This window comes from Passer domesticus, chromosome 10 (assembly GCF_036417665.1).
Source record: "Passer domesticus isolate bPasDom1 chromosome 10, bPasDom1.hap1, whole genome shotgun sequence".
Lineage (NCBI taxonomy): Eukaryota > Metazoa > Chordata > Aves > Passeriformes > Passeridae > Passer > Passer domesticus.
Window position 1 is genome coordinate 25,410,071 of NC_087483.1, and position 20,405 is coordinate 25,430,475.

General features: G+C 35.3%; 1 protein-coding gene across 9 annotated transcripts in view; it reads left to right on the forward strand.

The window, feature by feature from the left end:
- The window catches only part of LOC135308944 (sodium channel protein type 2 subunit alpha-like), a 67,041-nt gene that overhangs the window by 14,919 nt on the left and 31,717 nt on the right, over positions 1 to 20,405 (forward strand). For 5 of the 9 annotated variants that reach the window (XM_064434652.1, XM_064434645.1, XM_064434646.1 and 2 more), the window contains 13 exons: positions 277 to 593; positions 4,086 to 4,203; positions 5,072 to 5,162; positions 6,765 to 6,893; positions 7,399 to 7,490; positions 8,524 to 8,796; positions 9,092 to 9,155; positions 10,026 to 10,167; positions 10,308 to 10,514; positions 13,380 to 13,679; positions 17,222 to 17,575; positions 18,509 to 18,641; positions 19,299 to 19,537. In XM_064434652.1, coding sequence (XP_064290722.1) covers positions 327 to 593; positions 4,086 to 4,203; positions 5,072 to 5,162; positions 6,765 to 6,893; positions 7,399 to 7,490; positions 8,524 to 8,796; positions 9,092 to 9,155; positions 10,026 to 10,167; positions 10,308 to 10,514; positions 13,380 to 13,679; positions 17,222 to 17,575; positions 18,509 to 18,641; positions 19,299 to 19,537 — 2,409 coding nt within the window. In that variant the 5' untranslated portion in view covers positions 277 to 326. Of the gene's footprint in view, positions 1 to 276; positions 594 to 4,085; positions 4,204 to 5,071; positions 5,163 to 6,764; positions 6,894 to 7,398; positions 7,491 to 7,586; positions 7,679 to 8,523; positions 8,797 to 9,091; positions 9,156 to 10,025; positions 10,168 to 10,307; positions 10,515 to 13,379; positions 13,680 to 17,221; positions 17,576 to 18,508; positions 18,642 to 19,298; positions 19,538 to 20,405 lie in introns of all 9 variants that reach the window. The other 4 variants (XM_064434644.1, XM_064434647.1, XM_064434651.1 and 1 more) reach the window with 4 other exon arrangements.

The window sequence follows — 20,405 nt, forward strand, 5'->3', positions numbered from 1 at the left end:
GCAGTTTGTTCTATCTGGGAGTGTCCAAGGACACAAGCAAAGCAGTATCTGGGGGCAGAAAAAGAAATGTCTTTTTCTGGATCAGCAGGAAAAAGCTGAAAAATAATTTATAAAATATCAAAACAAATTCTGAGCATTTGCATTTAACTGCCATTCAGCCTTGAAATATGCTGCTTCTATTTCTATTTAAGCCTGGAAAGAGTTTCTGACCAAATGTTGGGGTTTTTCCTCTTGGTATAATCTAGCTTGCCTAAATTATTTAATTTTCTTTTATAGGTCATTCTTATGCAAGAAGCTAAAAGTAATTAAATTTGCAGGATGAAAACATGGCACAGGCACTGCTGGTACCACCTGGACCTGAAAGCTTCCGCTATTTTACTAGAGATTCCCTCGCAGCTATTGAAAAGCGTGCTGCAGAAGAAAAAGCTAAAAAGCCCAAGCAAGAACATACAGATGATGATGATGAAAATGGTCCAAAACCAAACAGTGACTTGGAGGCAGGAAAGACACTGCCATTCATTTATGGTGACATACCTCCAGGAATGGTATCTGAACCTTTGGAAGACCTGGACCCATATTATATCAATAAAAAAGTGAGTGAATTATCTTTTTCACAAAATAGAATATAACTTTATACACTAGAAAAGTTAATCACAAAATATGATGGCTGGAACTATCAATCTGCTAGATATCCAGAACCATCCTTTTATTTAACAGAACTGATTTATGCCCTTCCATACTGTAACTTCTTCAATTCTGTTGAGTTACTTGCTATTTATTTCATTGTAAGGAAAATGTGTCTTCCTTGATCTTGCCTGAACTTAAGCACAGAATGAATTTTCTTTATTTCAATGTAATAGTAAGACTGGATATGACAAAAGCGATGTTCTAAGCATGGTTTTGCAAGGGAAATAGTTGTAGATAATAAGCTAGCATCCGCTCAAGTTAGTGAAATAGAGGAGTGTAACCATATTGTTTGTTTCTGTATAGCTATATAACACATGCAAACATACATATGAAATATATTTATCTCTATATTTGTAGCATGTAGAGACTCTGTAAATGTAGGGTCATACAAAAATACCACAATGCAAACTATTGCTTGAGGTGCTTGGGTTTGCTATGATAGATCTCTGCTGCAGAGCTGTCATTTAGAAGTCTCTGGAAGACCATGGAAAAGCTTGTTTTTGAGGAAAGAATTGAAAAAAGACATTTTTGGTGTTCTGAAGAGTTTTCATACAGAAAGACCAGAGCAAAGAGGTCTGAAATAAAAGCAATATATCTAAGTTACATGTGTGAATGCAACACATGCAAGCTCCTAAAAAAGGTGCATTTTCCCTTCCAATTTGCACAACCATACACAGTGTTCCTTTTCATATGATCCCCATGTCAGGGACTAGGAGATAGAAAAGGTAGTTCAAACAGACCCATTCAAGTAAAAAGTTTTACTTTTTACAAGTCAGTTCTGCAGTAGAGTGTATTGGTTTTGGTCTTGTAGCAATGATGCATACAGCTGGAAATGGACGGGTGTTGAGTTAAGAGAAAGGCAAGGAAAAAAAACAAGTATATTTCCATAGCTGGGATTAGTTGTAGACTGTTTTAAAATCCTCCAGTGTCTGAAATAATCCAACCTGGGAACAAGTAAAAGTACCTTAGTCCTGCACTGATCAGTGAAAGTACAGGTAGCAATAAGAGCCAGTTTCCCTCTATGCTCTTGTTTATTTCTGTATGCTCCTTTAGCAGCATCAAGATGTTCTCTCAGTTTCTGATAGACTGCAAAGTGTTGTGGGTCAGGAGAATGAATGAAGATGGATAACACCCCTAAATTAAAAAATGCAGAAGGTGTTTAATGGAGGAGTACTTGGGACTATCTTTTCCTATTTCTCTGAAATAGGAAGAACTGGACACAGTTGCTCTGTTGATGGCTTGAAGCATTCCAGGCTGTCATCAAGATAAGAAATTTGATCTTCAGCCACTAAAAAATCAAGGCATAAAATACTTTAAACTCCAAAGAAACTTTGTTTGCTAGATAAAAATCATGCAAATAATACTGTCACTTTTGTGGCTGAATTTGTGGTTGCCTTTGGTTTGTAAAACAGGTTTAAAAATTATGGCCTCAGTAATGGGAACAGAAAAGAAAGCAGAATCTGTATGTAACTGCATAACCTAACAGTTGGCAAAGTTAAATAAACAGTGCTGTAGATAATACAAGTATATACATTATTAAGGAAATGTAAAGAAATTAAAGTTCAAAGAAGTAGCATTAAGTCAAGGGTTATTTAAATTTATATGGTTTGGGTTATAACAACAGTTCCATGGAAATTCTTAGAATATATATTCTTAGAATATAAACCTCTTTCTTGACTAGCTGCAAAGCTTCCGGAATAAAGTTGCATAAGTAAGTTCAGGGATAAAAGTTGTCTGAACAAGTGAAGTTTCAGAAAGCCTGAGAAGTTCTGAACTATAGTTTCTAACCTCCATTGATCAGAAAAAGTAGTCAGATTTTTTGGAACAAAGGTGTAAAAGCTCACACTAATGATGGATTTCTTAGTATCTGAGAACAATTAGTGAACTGCAGGATCTTTAGTCACAGGTGACATCTGTGTTTATATTACCTAGCAGTATAATTATGCTCAACAGAAAACAAATGGACATCTTAAATCATGGACTAGAATTAGTCATCCCTCCTCTGGTGTATAGTAGAAACTACCCTTAATCATTGACTTGTCAGTGCAGAGGAAATCATATGTGAATTTAGTCTGTCTTCAGGCTCAGCTGCAGCAGTGACCTTGGGACAGGCAACATCTTTCTAGCATTTCCAGCTGGGTGAAGGACTGTAGGGCAGGGAGAAATGCCAAGGAGTGTGTGTCCCTCCTCTGCCACCCTCAATGTTAGCTGGATCTTTTTCTGTGAGCAGGCACCAGCAACACTCTTTTACCCATTTTCTTCCCTGCTGTGGAGTTGTTTGCTTTCCTTCCCTGAGATTACTGTCCATGTAGGCAGTAAAGGCCACAGAGAGGGCAGAATTTTTCTGATCACAGCCGAGTTTTTACAGAGAATGGAAATCAACATGGAGAACAGTGATACTTTATAGCTCTGCTGAGAGTGTCACAAAGACTCTCTCATGTTAACACAAAGCAGAACCATTACCATCGACAACGAGCAAAAGGAATGAAGAATAGTTATGTCCTGAAGAAATTTCAAGCAGCACCATAGATGCAAGTAAACCTCATTCACAGACAAATACACTTAGGCAACGACTGCCCACAGAAGCAGAATAAATTGAACACAAACCATAGGTTTCTTGGACCAAGTTTTAAAAGATAATCACTGGCTAAATTTTCTGCTCACATATAGGAGAAGTAAGAGCACATTGTTAAGAAGAAAACCAGCAATTAAAAAAAAATTTTTTTGTTGTGATATAATGCCAAATCATGGCATCTGTTTGTCCTGCATTGCTCAGAACTATGTTAGCTGGCAATATATTAATAAATTTAATTTTTTCACATGTATATATATAAGATGCATATAATTGATATTGGTAGTATTTAAAATAGAATATGAAAGCAAAATTATCTTTAAATTGTGGTTGATTTTGTAATGACAATTTCTCTTTGTCACTATACATATGTGTGTATATAATTTTGTCAAGTATTTGTTCCAAATACAAACTGGCATTTAGAATTGTCCTTTTGCTATTTTGGTTTTGTTTGTGTTTGCTTACAAGGTGGAATACATTTGATAAATTTGAATCACCTTAATTAAAGACTTCATAAGAAATAAAATTTAAATATTTTAGTGGCAAAATTCTGCATTTTGCTTTTATTGATAAACTGCTGTTGTTTTTTGTAATTCCCACCAGTTTTAATTACATCACAATTCAGTCCACATGCTGGAAAATTTTGCAAATTTGAGAATTGGCTGTGGAAAACTTACTCCATTGTATTAATAGAAATCAGTTATTTTTGTACCATGGGTAGACAGTAGAAAGGAACTTGTACCTGTCAGGTGGAGAATGGAAACTTTTAGTAGGAGGTGTATATGTAGCCAACACTGTATTTTAATGTTGCATTTCTTTTTTGCAGACTTTCATAGTATTGAATAAGGGAAAAGCAATTTTCCGATTCAGTGCCACGTCTGCCTTGTATATTCTAACTCCTTTTAATCCCATCAGAAAAATTGCTATCAAGATTTTGGTACATTCATATCCTTTTTTCCTAATGTTGATTTAAGTGTTGCTATTTAAAAATACTTAATGACTGAAATAATACTTTTCATGTGGATGTACAAATTGTGTCCATAGGAGTGAAGTATGCTAAAAATATGTATGTTGCTCACATTTTAAAAAAAGAGCAATATCACATGTGGATTGGAGTATGATCTTCATCCCTGCCGAGAGAATTCTCTACTGAACCACCTAAATCTGTCAGAGTTTAAATATCAGGCTTTATATCTAAAAGGAGACCTAATCCCATACTAAGCCCTGCAGCTAAGGCCACATTAGTAACAAACCATTGCACTTGAACATATCTAAGGTCACACTTTTAGCAAGACCAGTAGTACTATTCATGAACTAGACTCACTTAGCAAGGACAAAAGAGCATGGGTAAAGAGCAGGTTTTTCGGCATTGTGTTTTCAGCATTGGGATAGGTGTCCTATAAAAGATTTGGGATAAAGGAGAGTATTTTCAAATATACTTCAGTCATGTTCAAAGAAAAACTCAGGCCTAAACAAACCAACCTCTGACTAAAGATCTTTTAGAATGATCCACCTGTATTAACTGAGTACATTTGGGTAGTCATTTCATGATTTACAGTTAAAGATATGTTTAAACTTCCTTTAAAACGTGCTATAATTACAAAAGTATTGCATTTTTTATGGAAGCGCACTATAATATGCCAGATGACATACCATTTAAAATACATAAAATTATGTGCAAAGCTTTGTTTGTAGGCTTTAATTAGCGTGTCATGTTATTTGTACACATTTTTAAACACTTAATATTTTAAAGTTATTTTAGTGTTATAAAGCTGTCCTATTTTTTTGACTTTGTGCCTTAACTATAACCTACATTATTCAGCATGCTTATCATGTGCACTATTTTGACCAACTGTGTATTTATGACCATGAGTAACCCTCCAGACTGGACAAAGAATGTAGAGTAAGTTAAACATTTTTTCTTCTTTATTTTAATGTCTTTGTTTTTGTGTGACTCCAAACAAGAAGCATTTATTAAAATGCAAATGCCAGAATGGGCTTGTGCAGAGTCAGGAAGAATCAGATTCCATGAGATCATCAATATCTTTCCCCTTTCCTCCTGAACAATTTAAATGGTTTGAGAGTAACACCATGTTTGTTAAAATTATGCCTGAGGAATATCTGAACTTCTGCTGTGTAGTAAAAACAGCAGCTCTTGTCCTTGGATAGTCTGAGCTGTAAATCAGACAGGGAGCTACAGATGTGCATGTAAAATTGTGCATGTAAAATTGTTCCCATACCTTGCTTGAGTATCCACGATGTCATCACAGTGGGACTTTTATCATGCCTTACTGGTTTGACCTCATAAGTGCCTGCCACAATAAGGACACACAAGCCACAAACCACAAGAAACTCAAATTGCCGAGGAAAGGGCCATAGCTATGAAAGAGCAACAAAGAACTGACCTAAATAAGGAATATTTATCTTTCTTGTTCATGGTTAAAAAGGCATGCTTATTCCTTAAGAAAATACAGATATGTTTTCCTCTGAAGTACTGTAGAATCATAGAATGGTTTGGGTTGGAAGGGATCTTAGAGATCCTTCCCTGCCAGTTCCAAGCCCCTGGCATGCAGGGACACCCTTCCACTAGGTCATGTTCTTCAAAGCCCTTTATGTTTTTATTTGAAATAATACTACTCATGAAAAACCTTCTTCTAATCACTTGTTGCTTCTTTCAATCCTTCCTTTTCTCAAAGAGGCATTACTGGTTTTTATTTATTTATTTCTCTGCACTAATGAACCTTACACTGAACCCTGTTTAGAAACCACTCCCATTAACCCATTCCCAGTTAACAGTGATGATAGCTTGTTAAAGTTGCAGAGTCTGAAAGGAGAGCAGTAGGGTCTGTAGGTAGAGTTCCTTTATTCTGGAGGTCCACAGAGATCCATGTGGGTCTCAGGAAGTGCCTGCATTATGCTGGTTATAGCTGACTATTCTATGTTGTTAAATGAATAGCTGTTCCCACACCAGGTAAGCTGGTAATCGTGCTCCCCATCTTTGAGAATAACAGTCTGGGCATGATTTCTTATATTTGATGATTATTTATGAAATAAACATGTAATACAGGCATTAGTATAGTTATTATCCAGAACTGACTTTTACAAAACTCTCTGATTTAGACACAAAAAAATTCTTTCATTTTTGTAACACTTAGACATCTACCTGGTTTATGAATGCAAGCAAAGAGGCAACCCTGTGAGTGCTAAAGAATGTACATATAAATATCAAAGTCTGAAATGTTTCCATAAATACTAGAATCAGAAATTATTTGTAAGTACAAGAACTGAGATTAAACCAACCTTTTAGAAAATAAGTAGCATATATATCAGGTTCAAATTTCAACAAAGACTGAACAGCAATTACAATATTTAGGGCAAGTGAAGTTAATAATTTGCTCTTTTCACTTCTAAATACTTTTTCTTCTTTTTTAAATCATCTTTGCTAAAGAATGGCACTGTCTGTAAGTATGCAAAAATCCATTATTCCTGCTCTGATGATTTTCAGGTACACTTTCACTGGAATTTATACCTTTGAATCACTTATCAAAATTCTTGCAAGGGGCTTCTGCTTAGAAGGTTTTACGTTTCTGCGAGACCCATGGAACTGGCTTGACTTCAGTGTCATTTTAATGGCGTAAGTGGTACAACAACTTTTTAAGCTTTTAGGGCATGAAATTAGTGGTAAATATTATTGTAATAAATGTATTTACTTAAACATATTTAATTTTTGCAACCTTTGAAGCTTAGACACTGTATAACACTTTTTAGTATTCATAAATCAAAGTAAAATATGGCAGAAGCCGAAATGGAGTGTCAGCCACTGGTGTAATTACTGCTGAGGGACACTAATTTCATGGCCTACATTTTTCTGCTCACCAGAAATGAAGCCATCCCTTTGACTTCATGTTACCGTCCCATTACAAGCTAATTAGTTTAACTAGATGTTCAAATACAAATCAGTGAGTTTCACTCCAATGACTTAAGCAAAATTGATGAAAAAAATTATTAAAGTGAAATGTACTGAAGAGACAGGTAAATTTTGAAATATGATTGCTAGTATTGCCACAGAGGTTTTGAAGACCCACATAATTAGTATAAGCTCTGCCTAAATTCTGAATAACTGTGATTTAATCCTACAGGTATGTAACAGAATTTGTAAACCTAGGCAATGTTTCAGCTCTTCGAACTTTCAGAGTATTGAGAGCTTTGAAAACTATTTCTGTAATTCCAGGTAAGAAGTAGTTGGTGTCAGGTGTTAGGCCCCTCGTATCTCCAACTGTTATTTGTGTGCTGTCATTGTGTTTGTGTGTGAACTCCCCTATTACAGATATGTGACAGAGTTTGTGGACCTGGGCAATGTCTCAGCGTTGAGAACATTCAGAGTTCTCCGAGCTTTGAAAACAATATCAGTCATTCCAGGTGAGAGCGAGGTTAAACACCGAGGCTGACTTTCGTTCCATTGAATTCGCTGCCTTTGAGCATAAGTCTTGCTGTTTGCTGCTCATGTTGCCAAAAAATATATATAAAAAGAAATAAAAAGGCATGGATCATTAACCTAGATTATGATTCTTTGCCTTTTCAGCATTAGCTTCTTTTATTTTGCAAAATCAGCCTTTGAGTTTAACAGTCTTGCATGAAACACAAAATATGAGGCCTATGGGTTATTTTGCTTTGTTTTTCTGCATTTTCTTGTGACAAATTGCCTCTACATTACAAAAGCTTAGTTCTATGGCATTCTTGGTTTTGAAATTTTTCCTTTTTTTGGCACTTAAAATTTACATTTGTCTTAAAAATAAGCAAGTAACAACAAAAGAAGATACTAAAAAGGAAATAAATTATGCACAGGAAAATTTATCAAATGCAAACTATTTTTTCATTCAAAATCACTCGCAATTCTATCTCATGCTGCTTTGCATTGTTGTGAAGTCATGTTTAGAATTAACTGGAAACTGAATTATTGGCATAATTTTTATGCAGAGAAAAATTAGTAAATGCAATCAAATCTGTACTAGGAAAGCATGATTGATAAAGTTTCCTGCTTGAGAATATTATATATTCGATTTATTGGAATATATGTATATTGCACATTCATAAAAAGGAATCTTTTTCTTTCATTCATCTTCACAAGCTCTGAGGCTGCTCATGAAGCTTTACCTTTTGAGAAATAAAAAATAATTTATTTTTAAGTGTCTGCATGGCCTCTTAATTATATGGGAAGGGCAAAGATACTCTTTGATAACTTTATCGATCTTTTCTCTTTGCAGGCCTGAAGACTATAGTAGGAGCCCTGATTCAGTCTGTGAAGAAGCTCTCGGATGTGATGATCCTGACTGTGTTTTGTCTGAGTGTATTTGCACTGATAGGGCTGCAGCTGTTCATGGGCAACCTGAGGAATAAATGCCTGCAGTGGCCTCCAGACAATTCTACTTTTGAGATAAATGTTATTTCCTACTTTAACAGCACAATGAATGAAAATGGTACTTTTGTTAACATGACAGTGAGCACGTTTAACTGGAAGGATTACATTGAAGATGAAAGTAAGAATGTCTGATATAACTATTTTAATATATTTGTGGCAAAAATATGTAATTATTTATGACCAAGTAAAGAACATTGAGGGATTTATATTTCTGACTTATGTAGAACAGTCCCTGATTTACAAAGTTGAAATACATCCAATAAAAATACAACAACCAGAAAGGTTCCTAAACAAACTACAAAGGGATCAGTAGCTAGCCACTATGATTTAACACAATTTATTTTTATTTTACTTTGTATTGCTTTCAGGTTTATTTGATCTATTAATATATATTTCTAATGCTTTCTACACAGCTCATTTTTACATTTTGGAAGGACAAAGAGATGCCCTACTTTGTGGTAATAGCTCTGATGCAGGGTAAGACCCTTTCAAACATTCTATGTTATGCTCGGTAGAAAAAGAATTAACATGAGATCTAGTTGCAACTCCATATTTAGCAGGGTTACAGAACTTTTGGAATTTTGCAGCTAAGTGAGAATTTCTTACTGAAGTCAAAATGTTTTACACTCTGGCTGAATGAAATAGCAATTAACAGCCTTTTTCCTGCTTGATTTGAAAATGTAGTTGGTTTCATTAATAAGATCTGAATTTTTTTTAAGTCTCCTTTGATGATTTACTGATTGAAGAAAGTAGGAGGAAACAAAAGTTAAAAGTGAGAAAGAGAACATGGAAAATATTAAGAAAGCACAGCAGTAACTTCATAGTTCAAGACTGAATCTGTTTTTTCAAGTCTAACTCTTTCCCTTGAGCAAATTCTGCCATTCACATGTGCCAAATTATAAGCCTAGAATTGTTAGCTCAACTTGGATGCCTGACTGGCAGCAGTGAAGAGGTTTACTAAAAACATATTTATCAGTAATATAAGGGAAATCCCTAGTACTACAATTGGATTTAGCTAATAATATTTTTTAATCTGTCTGTAACCTTAACAACATTTAGCAATTATTTCTGCCAGGAAGTAATTCATTTGGAATAAAGATCCTATTTGCAAAATGTAATTGAGGAGAATTTTAATATTTAGGTAATTTCAGTCAGTGAGTGCATGAAAGATATCTTTTGTTTGCTATGTTATTAGTTAAATTCTTGGGAATTTTTTTCTGAATTAATTTAATCATAATTAATGGATTTTCTGATGAAAAATAATGCATATTCTTCCGAAAGATAATACATATTTTCTAGAAGGGAATAAAAGTTTTGACTAAGTTCTCATGTTTGATTTTCACATAGGCAATGCCCAGAAGGATATATATGTGTGAAAGCTGGCAGAAATCCCAACTATGGCTACACAAGTTTTGACACCTTCAGTTGGGCTTTTTTGTCCCTGTTTCGGCTAATGACTCAGGACTTCTGGGAAAACCTCTATCAGCTGGTAAGAAATTATTATGACATAAATAGTACACTGTTGGCGATGTCCAGAAGTACATTTACAGAAGTAAATAGGCTTATCATTGTATAAGCTGAAAAAGATAAGTTGTGGGATAATATATAAATATGCTTTCTACTCCCTAGACACTTCGTGCTGCTGGGAAGACATACATGATATTTTTTGTTCTGGTGATTTTTCTGGGCTCTTTCTATCTGATAAACCTGATCCTGGCTGTGGTTGCCATGGCCTATGAAGAACAGAACCAAGCAACAATGGAAGAAGCAGAGCAGAAAGAGGCAGAATTTCAGCAGATGCTGGAACAGCTGAAGAAGCAACAGGAAGAAGCTCAGGTAATATAGGAAATCGTACTTTCTGAACAACCTTGTTCTTAGGGCAAGGAAAAAATATTTTATGAATAAGAACACAAACAAATTGTGCAATGAATTTCAGAAAATAAAAAGTCTTGTTTTCCATGCAAGTTATAAAAGTGAAAATAGCCAATGAAAACCAGGAACTATCCAAATAGTAAAAAAAGCAAGCTAATGGTACAGAAAAGAATTTTACTTCATTCACCAAAAGACTGTAAAAGTAAAATGTTTTTCATAAGAGGCTCCAGGAATCTGATTTAAGTAGTCATAAATAATGGTCTTTTATGTTACATATCTTATAAATAGCATGAAAAAAGTCTAGTGATGTTACTTCTGGTTTACATCTGAGTTAAAATTGCCAAGCTTGATGTACTTAATAATTGTCCCCAAATATTCATCAAATAAAGAGAAGAATTATAATCAGTGTTCTTCTCGGTTTCCATCCAGCAAAATAATGTAAAATATCCCTAACTGACACTATAGTAAATCAGAAGTTTATGTATTCTTAGAACAGACAAGCAATATTCAAAACCAGATGAGCAATATTCATAACAAAGATATTCCTTCAGAATTCTTTTAAAGTAATCTTTGTTTCCTTTGAAAAGAGAAGAAAATTATTTAAAGTTGTATGAGAAAAGGCATTTTAATAGATGCTTTTGTGAAAGCTTTTATCTGAAAATAAAATATATGCAGGAGTCCAGGTCTGTGAGTCAGCCATCTGTCTAATTTCTGGACTGATTTTCAACTGCTTTTCAGATGGCATTTAGTCATTTTCAACAGGACAGTGTTTATAAAATGCTAGCAAATTTGAAACTCCTATGAAACTCTATTTTTGGTCTTACTTTACAAGTACTTTCACTGAGTTAGAATGACTCCGTAAAGTGCTAACAAAAAGACAAACTCTGTCTTTTGCTTGAAAAGAAACCTTTATGTATGACTTGTGAAATCTCATTAGCATATCTTTATTTTAGTCATTAAACTTTATCCTTTCCAAATTACTAAAGAAAGAGTAGAATCCTGCAAAAATGAAATTTAGAAAGGTTGAATGTCAGCAAAGTGTATATTGCTGGGTTTTTCTTAAATCTGGTGTTTTAATGCCTTAAAGCCAATAAATCACATTATACTAAAAGATATCAGCAGGCTCATCTAGATGTTTGTGTATCTAAGAGTGGGGGAAAATGAAGCTCATCCAGACTTAGAAAGAATAAAATAAGAAACAGACACTATAAGTAAGGTTGAATAAAGACCCTGAAAGTCATATTTTTTTTTTCAAATGAGCAACCACTACATTCATTATAAGTAAAGTATTATTAGAGTCAGGATCTCTTTTGTTTGTGAAAACATTAGCAGAAAATAGGCAGTACAAGGTGGATCACTGAAGTGTTGAATTAGTGGCTAAGGCAGAAATTAGTTTGGGACTCATCTCTTTATCCCCTTGACACTGAAGTTATTCATACACAAACTTAAGTCATCACAGTGGTCTTTGGATTGCTCCACTTGTTTGACCTTTACTGCTGGTACTGTGAAGTAGATGGGTGATGACTCAGCATCTGCTGCCTTTGTTTCTGTTACAGTCTTTGAAGGATGGTATTCTGGAACCAGTATGACAAAATTTTGAGTATTGCTTTTTTATTTTATAAACACTTCAGAATCCTTTTAATACGCCATTTAGCACAAAAAGTCTGTATCAAGTCAACTTGTATAGCATGGGTTGCATATTGTGGCAAAGAAAGAAATTAATTCATACTATGAGCTTTGAAACTATCCTTTCCTGCTGTAAAGAGATATGTCATCATTCCTGAAATACTTGGCATTGAATATAATATGTTTTGCTGGATAATTACTAGTCATCTTTGTTATATAAGCCTAGTCTCTTGCCATTTATCACACCACCCATTTTTGTAAGCTACGAGCAGTCTATCATCTCCCTAAAGATCTTTCCACTACAGAATTTCGTTGCAATCTCCCACAGTTCTTTTGAGGAACAGCACTGGACATACTCTCAATTCTTCTTTTTTTCATGATTAAAAGAACCTTTCTCTAACAAACCAAAACAAGTAGGCTGACCACTGTAGTTAAAGATACTGGTCCTGAGTTTTGGGATGACTCTGCTCCAGTAAGTCATCTCATCCCTTTCCACAGAGAAGAAATCTAAACTTATTTTCTTCTCTCAGACTGTAACATGAACTGGAAATAAATGTATCTTTGCATATTTGTAAGAAATACCTAGAGTGCAGATACAGTGGGACATGTAGAGGGAAAATGTAAACAGGAGGAAGGACTTGAAAATGTGTCTAGAGGTTATGCCTGGTACCAGCAAAGGCAGAAGGAAAGTAAAGAGTGTTCTTGCTGTGAAGACAGTGAGGAAAGGCTGGATTCAACTGCTTTCAGGGTGCTAGATGGATTTGATACATTAACTCACAGGATGAATGTTAGGCATTAGTTTTCTCTGTATGAGCTCAGAAGGCATCAGCTGAATTAGACCATGATGTGGGACTTTTCTCAAGAGAAAATGGAATAACAGGTCTGAAATACATGAAAAAGCACTATGTTAACACTTTTCTGACTCCTTTTATTTCAGACAAGTGTTTTGTGCAGCAATTCTTTAACAAATAGTGTAGCTATTGTTCTGCCAAAGTTGGTGCTTCAAATAACTCATGCTGCAAAACAGTGAGGAGCTGTATAACTCAGTAATTTATCTTCAGTACCATTTGTTTGGGTATATTTACACACTGAAGAGTGTGTGAAGAGCATTATTATCACAGTGATAATAAAAAACAGTTGATAAAAGACTATAAAATTATTTTTTTTGGCCTACTAAGAATACTTTGCTTTATAACCCGACAGACAACAGCAGCAGTAGCAGCGGCATCAGTTGCATCAAGAGATTTCAGTGGTGTAGGGGGATTAGGAGAGCTCCTGGAAAGCTCTTCAGAAGCATCAAAGTTGAGCTCAAAGAGTGCTAAAGAAAGAAGAAACAGAAGAAAGAAAAGAAGGCAGAAAGAAATGTCTGAAGCAGAGGACAAAGGAGATATTGATAAGTTCCCGAAGTCTGAGTCAGAAGACAGCATCAGAAGGAAAAGTTTCCGCTTCTCCACAGAAGGAAGTCAACTGACATATGAAAAAAGGCTCACTTCTCCTCACCAGGTACCTCACTCTATTTTACTAAATTATGTGTGTCCTCTCCACTCTTATTTTCACTGATATTACAGCAAGTTTACGTATTGGAAGTTATGTAAATGGTAAGGGAAGGAAAAATGAGTGATAGGACCATTCACAGTGTAAGTTTGAGATGGTTTGACCCATTCCATTAGCAAAGGGATGAAAACAACGTACCAAGAATACTGATAAACTTAATTAACACATTTCTGAAAATGTACTTCTGAGAATGTGTCTAGTGGACTGGAAAAAGAAAGGTTAGTATTCATATATATGCATTAATGAACTGTACATTTTCTGTTCTGGATCCATTTCAAAACTATACAAATATGTAGGGTTTTTAGCAGACTGCAACATCAAAATGCTCTGCACAGGAAATCCCACATTACCATTAATTTCTATTATTTTAATTGATTAGCTTCTTTAATGTGAAGATAATGAGAAGGCTAGCACTAGTACTGCACAATAAGGACAAACTAGACAGGGATCTTTTGGGCCTGTATGTGTAGCAATTTAGTCATACCATTCTTTTTCATTAGAAATCATGATGAAGAATCACTTCCATCACAGGAAAACAAGTAGTTTATGAAGGACCTCTGGAAATCATTTAATAAAAAGTTCTAAGCTCTATTTGCATAAATCAAAGGGTCACTTCTGTCACCCAAGGATATCCGTCTGTATTTGGCACTGGTGAGGCCACCTGTGTCCAGTCCTGGGTCCCTCAGTATAAGATAGTCATGGAAGTGCTGGAGCAGGCCCAGAGAAGGGCTGGTGAAGGTCTAGAGAGTGAGTTATATGAGAAGAAGCTGAGGAAGCTGAGGGTGTTTAACCTGGAAAAGAAGAGTCTCAGGGGTGCCTTATCACTCTACAACTCCATGAAAGATTGTGACTGGGTGGAGGTCAGCTTCTTCTCCCAGGCAACCAGTGACAGGATAAGAGGAAATAGCCTCAAGATGGCCAGGGGAATTTGAGGTTGGACATCAGGAGGAATTCCTTCATGGAGAGGATTGTAAAAAATCGGAATGGACTACTCAGGGAGGTGGTGGAGTCAGTGTCCTTTGAAGTGTTCAAGAAATGACTGGACATAGCATTCAGTGCCATGGTTTAGTTGACAAGGTGATGATCAGTCAAAAGGTTGGGCTTGATGATCTTGGAGGTCTTTTCCAGCGGAAATGATTCGGTGCTATCTTTGCTTATTTCAAGGCTACACACAGTTATTACATTTTTAGAAAAAAGCATTCAAAATGCATCTCTTCAGAATGATAATGTATGGTCCGAGCCAATAGATGGCTTTTACCTATGAATACTACCCAGGTTAGGAATACTTCATTAAAGATGCTCTTGACAGGTTGTTTTTTCTTTTTTGTTTTTTGGGGTGGTTTTTTTTTTTGTTTGTTTGTTTGTTTTTGTTTTTTTGCAGTTGTAACAAAGCTTTGGGGCAAAAGTTGACAGCATACAACTAAAACTTTTGTGCCCCAAGAGCAAAAGAATTGCAAACAGTAGAAATGGTAAAGGAAGAGCTCATTTGTTTTGTTAGCCATGGAGAATCTCCCTGGTGAGACAGGGTCCAGAGCATGAAACAGCGAGGCAGAATGGTAAGGGGAGATAATCTGCTCAGCTGGGCCCTGTAAGAGGTTTTGTCCTTTGATACCACATTCCATATGCAGATGAATGATGCAGTTTGCCAGAAAAGTCAAACCTTCCTTTCAGTCCTTACTTTCTGATAGCATGTAGACATATATTTCTGCCTCTACATGTGTTAGAATTGCAGCCATTTTGCTTATATCTTTTGTCTCAATGCAGCAGGGACTTGCAGAATAGACATTACTTCTCCCAAATCCCTGAGGGGACTGATCCAATTAGCTGTACTCAAAATGTGGCAATGAATATTGGAAAGATTGGCCTGCAAATAAAACATAGCAGCCATGGGAACATTCTCTAAAAGAACAAGGCTATCACTGGTAGTCAGATGAAACCCTGGTGAACATGTCGTTTTTTGAAGGACTGTATGTTGCCCAGATATATTTATAAGGAAATGTAAAAAGGGTGTAGTAATTAGTTTACTGCTTTGTCAGAATTCAGTGTCATGTTCCATAGAAGCTAGAGGTTTCCCTTGATAAAATTATCTTTCAGTATAAGCAAAACAGCACTTTTTCTCCAGCCAAGTTTACATAAATGGGTTAGCAAAATAATTTGACTGGTATTTTTCAAGTAACTCAGCCTGAGGCTGACAGCCAGCATAGAAAATTTCAGCCCAAACTATTAAAATTTGGTGTAGCTGTAAGAGCAGGAAAAAATACATCTTGTAATGGTAAACACCTGCCAGACCTTATAACAGGCAGTTCTACCAGTGCAGCACACACATAATGTGTGAATTTATACATCTGACTATGCATATACAGAGATATACATGGGTTGATATATGTATAAATGCAGTGTTTGATTTTTGAAGTATTAACATAGGTTTGTATAATATAGGACAGTTTTCACTTTCACTTTAATTATCCTGAGATCAAACATAGTATTGCTATTACATATGAGGACTTTCCACCTGCAGAAATAGTGGAAAAAGTGACAATAGTCTCAAACCAGGTTTTTGATGAACCAAGATGTGAAGATTTGCAAAAATGCAGAACTGAAGAAGGCTGAATGCCAGTTTACTTTTCTCCACAATTAGTACTGATTTTATTTATTCATGAATGCTGTTAATAAAATATGTAGCAAGAGAGAAGAACACTTCATTAACTGGCTTCTACTGTAATTAAAAGATGAATTACCAACAACCACTGATTTATTTTTCTCACTTGTAACAGAATATCTTTAGGTAACTGTGTCCCTGGTGAATACTTCCTTTGAGCTGCCTGATAGCAAAGTGATACTTTCTAGCAGGTGTGTTCGACCTGCTATGGCCCCCAGAGAGCTGTGCCTGAGTGCTGCTGCTGTACCTCCAAAGCTTCCCCAAGCTGCCCTTTCTGTCTTCTAGATACTGTTTCCCCTCTACTGAGCCTATTGGGAATGGGTCAGTCAAGATCCTTACATCAGTTTAAAAGGATTTCAATGGCAAACTTAAGATCACTTTTGCATCTACTAAATAAAACAGAATAGAGTGATTGGTGAGCATTATCAGTTCTCATCACTAGGAATCCAGGCAGTGAAGAAGAGAAGTAAAAGACTTTTAGCTCTGTACTGTAACTGAAGGAATAAGAGACAAGTACCTTCAAAATCCTGATAGTGATATTGAAAACTGTCTCCAGCACAGTCCATGTCAGTTCAATGCAGTCACTCAGGACCGTTCAAAACTTGCTTATGTCTTCTGCACAACTTTTCCTCAGTCCTGCTACCTTACCTTAAAAGAATTTTCCCCCTCTGCTTCAGGTTCCCTGGTGAACATATTCTCCTAGTGGACAAATTATACTATGGAAGAAAAAAGTGACTATCTTTCCTCCAGCACTGTAACTGTTCTTTGAAAAGCCAAGAATGTACAACTCTAGTTCTAATGTTTTGTGTGGTTTGTTTTAAATCTTTTACAGTCTTTGTTAAGCATTCGTGGTTCTCTGTTCTCACCAAGACGCAACAGCAAAACCAGCATTTTCAGTTTCAGAGGTCATGCAAAGGATATAGGATCTGAAAATGACTTTGCTGATGATGAACACAGCACTCTTGAAGACAATGAGAGCAGAAGAGATTCTCTCTTTGTTCCAAATCGACATGGAGAAAGGCGCAACAGTAACATTAGCCAGGCCAGTGTGTCGTCTAGAATTATACCAGCCCTTCCAATGAATGGGAAGATGCACAGCAGTGTGGACTGCAATGGAGTGGTTTCCTTGGTTGGAGGACCTTCAACTCTAACTTCACCTACTGGTCAGCTTATACCAGAGGTAATTGTAAGTAAGGCAGTATTTATTACAGTTTGGGTCTGGCACAGACTTTGCTCTTATTCCTCATCTCTGCCTTCCTTATTATTTCTTAAAGAAATAATTTGCAATAGTTTCTAAATAATAGAACATAAAGGAAAAAACCCCTCAACCTCCTGTGTCTAAGCCTTCGTAAAGTGTGATATTCTTCTTGTTTTCAGCAAAAGATCTACATATAGGAAAAAAGATTAATTGAATTTGACTTTGTATATAATTTGTATATAGTTTCACTTCAATAAAGTAGATATTCAATATATAAATAAGGCTATAGCTTGGAAGTATATATAGGAAAACTCCTATAAAATGAAACAAAAGTTGGCTACTACTCTCATGATAGTTATTAGAAATACACGTTTCTGAATTCTTCTGAAGGACTTTTTTGTCATAACTTTCATGAGAAAAATATGTACAATTCCTATGTACATTTGAAATTACATAACATTTTAGTCTCAGTATCAGACTTCTGCAAACTAAGATGTTCTTTCAGCCATTCACAGAAGCAAGACTTTTTCATCTATAGTAATTTTTAATTAATAATAATAATTAGTATCATTACAATTATTATCATTACTGTTATTACTATTATTACTATTATTATTATCACTACCAAGGAGGTACCAAGCAAAAATTTTGTTCAGCCAGTCATTTAAATGTGAACCACCTTTGGTCCCACACTGTGTTGGTGTTTGGTCCTGCAGTTGATTATTTGTACCACTGTACAAAATTCCCATTGAGTCCCTTGATGAAAAAAAAAAAGAAATCCTGACAAGAAGAGAAGCATTCAGTAAAAAACATAGTACATTGCACAAAGCTGATTTGATTATCACTACAATATTTATGCAGTAAATACTGTTAATTGGATGTTGAAAAGGATGGTGTAATTCCTCAGTATTTAATTTACAGGGCACCACTACAGAAACAGAAATAAGGAAAAGAAGACTGAGTTCATACCAAATTTCCATGGAAATGCTGGAAGAATCTGCTGCAAGACAAAGAGCAATGAGCATAGCCAGCATACTTACAAATACAATGGAAGGTATTTAGTGTATTTTATCTGACAGGCAGTTCAGTGAAGTTCTGCTAACTTTATGTACAGAGAAATTATTTACATAATTTTCTTTGTAAATGTAAAACTGACATGTGGAGTCTCTAAACATCAGATATAAAAAGCTTTTGAGCATTTCTAAGGTCATTTACACAATCTGAATGCTTAACCGTGTTTCATGACACCTTCCGAAATATTATGCTACTGAGTGGTCTAATAGAGATAAAATAATGGTATCTAGAGGATTGCCAGAGCCTCAAACAGAAAATATAGGGATTGGTATAAGCTTCATAAAGGATTCATGTTGACTTTTAATATCTGAAATTAAGATATCTGTTGTAAGCAAGTTAAGTAACCTAAACAAAATGTCTAGATTCTCCCTACTGTCCTGGGAAAGACAAACACATTTCTCCCTTTAAACATTTGTCTCAGATGATTTACTCTTTAGTGAATGGACTTTACTGTCCACTGGTGGTAGAGGATCTTAAATAAATTAAATGCCTTATTTAAGGTAGATAAACATGGGTGAGGGAAATCTCATGTTAGTGAGAGCAGTTTATTTGATTGATATAATCTTCTCTCATATTTTAAACAAGAACTTCCAGAAGATACATTTATAATATTCATTTTTTCTATTTTTTTTTTCAGAGCTTGAAGAATCCAGACAGAAATGCCCACCATGCTGGTACAGATTTGCAAATACTTTCTTGATCTGGGATTGCTGGAGTCCGTGGTTAAAAGTAAAGCATGTCGTCAATTTAGTTGTGATGGATCCATTTGTTGATCTTGCTATAACTATTTGCATTGTTTTAAATACCTTATTTATGGCCATGGAACATTACCCAATGACAGAGCAGTTTAGCAGTGTCCTTTCTGTGGGGAATCTGGTAAGTAGTTTGTGATGAACTACTTAATGTAAAAATACCCTTTTCTAAAATAAGAAAATTATAAGTGTATTGTATTTGTTTAGATCTATTCCAGAATGTCTTTTCATAAAAAGTTTAGAAATGGTATTTATGATTTTCACAGGTAAAATTATTTTTTTACTGGAGCCTTTATCTTTTATGAATATATGTTTTTAACTACTGTAATGGAATAACTGAATATGTGTGGAAGTGCAGTCTTCACTGGAATGCCAGATTGCTTGACATCTACCTTGGGTTTTTTCTTTTAAACGTTAAGGTAGATTATGTTATTTTTACCATGGTACTGATATAACATCACAGAAAATACTTCAGTACAAAATTGATAAAATATTCAAAGTCAGAATTTCTCTTGGAATTTTTTTTCAAATACACTCCAGTGAAAATACTTTTACAAAAAATGTATGCTCCCAACCTTTTTGTTTTGCTGCACAAACCACTGATCACTACACACTGCAAGAAAGTGTTGAGTTAAATTCTGGACTTGGAAACACCAAGGTGCATTGATAATTTCACATTTGGCACTTGCAGGTATTTCAAATAACATTATCACCCTGAAGTTCATTTTCCTAAAAGGAAATAGCCGTCATACAACATGGTAAACTATGTGTGAAATTCTATATTCTTACAAAAAGCATGGGACAAGAAACTCCAACTTCCCCTGTCTACAAGACAGACTTCAGAGAGTCTGAGCTTAGGCAGTCTGACATTAGAGACTATCATCTCTTTAGACTCTAAGCTAGGAAAATACTTGCTGTCAAGTCTTCTTACTGGAACCATCCTCATCAAACAGGACTTAAAACACCAGATCACATCACATCATCTGCTGGGT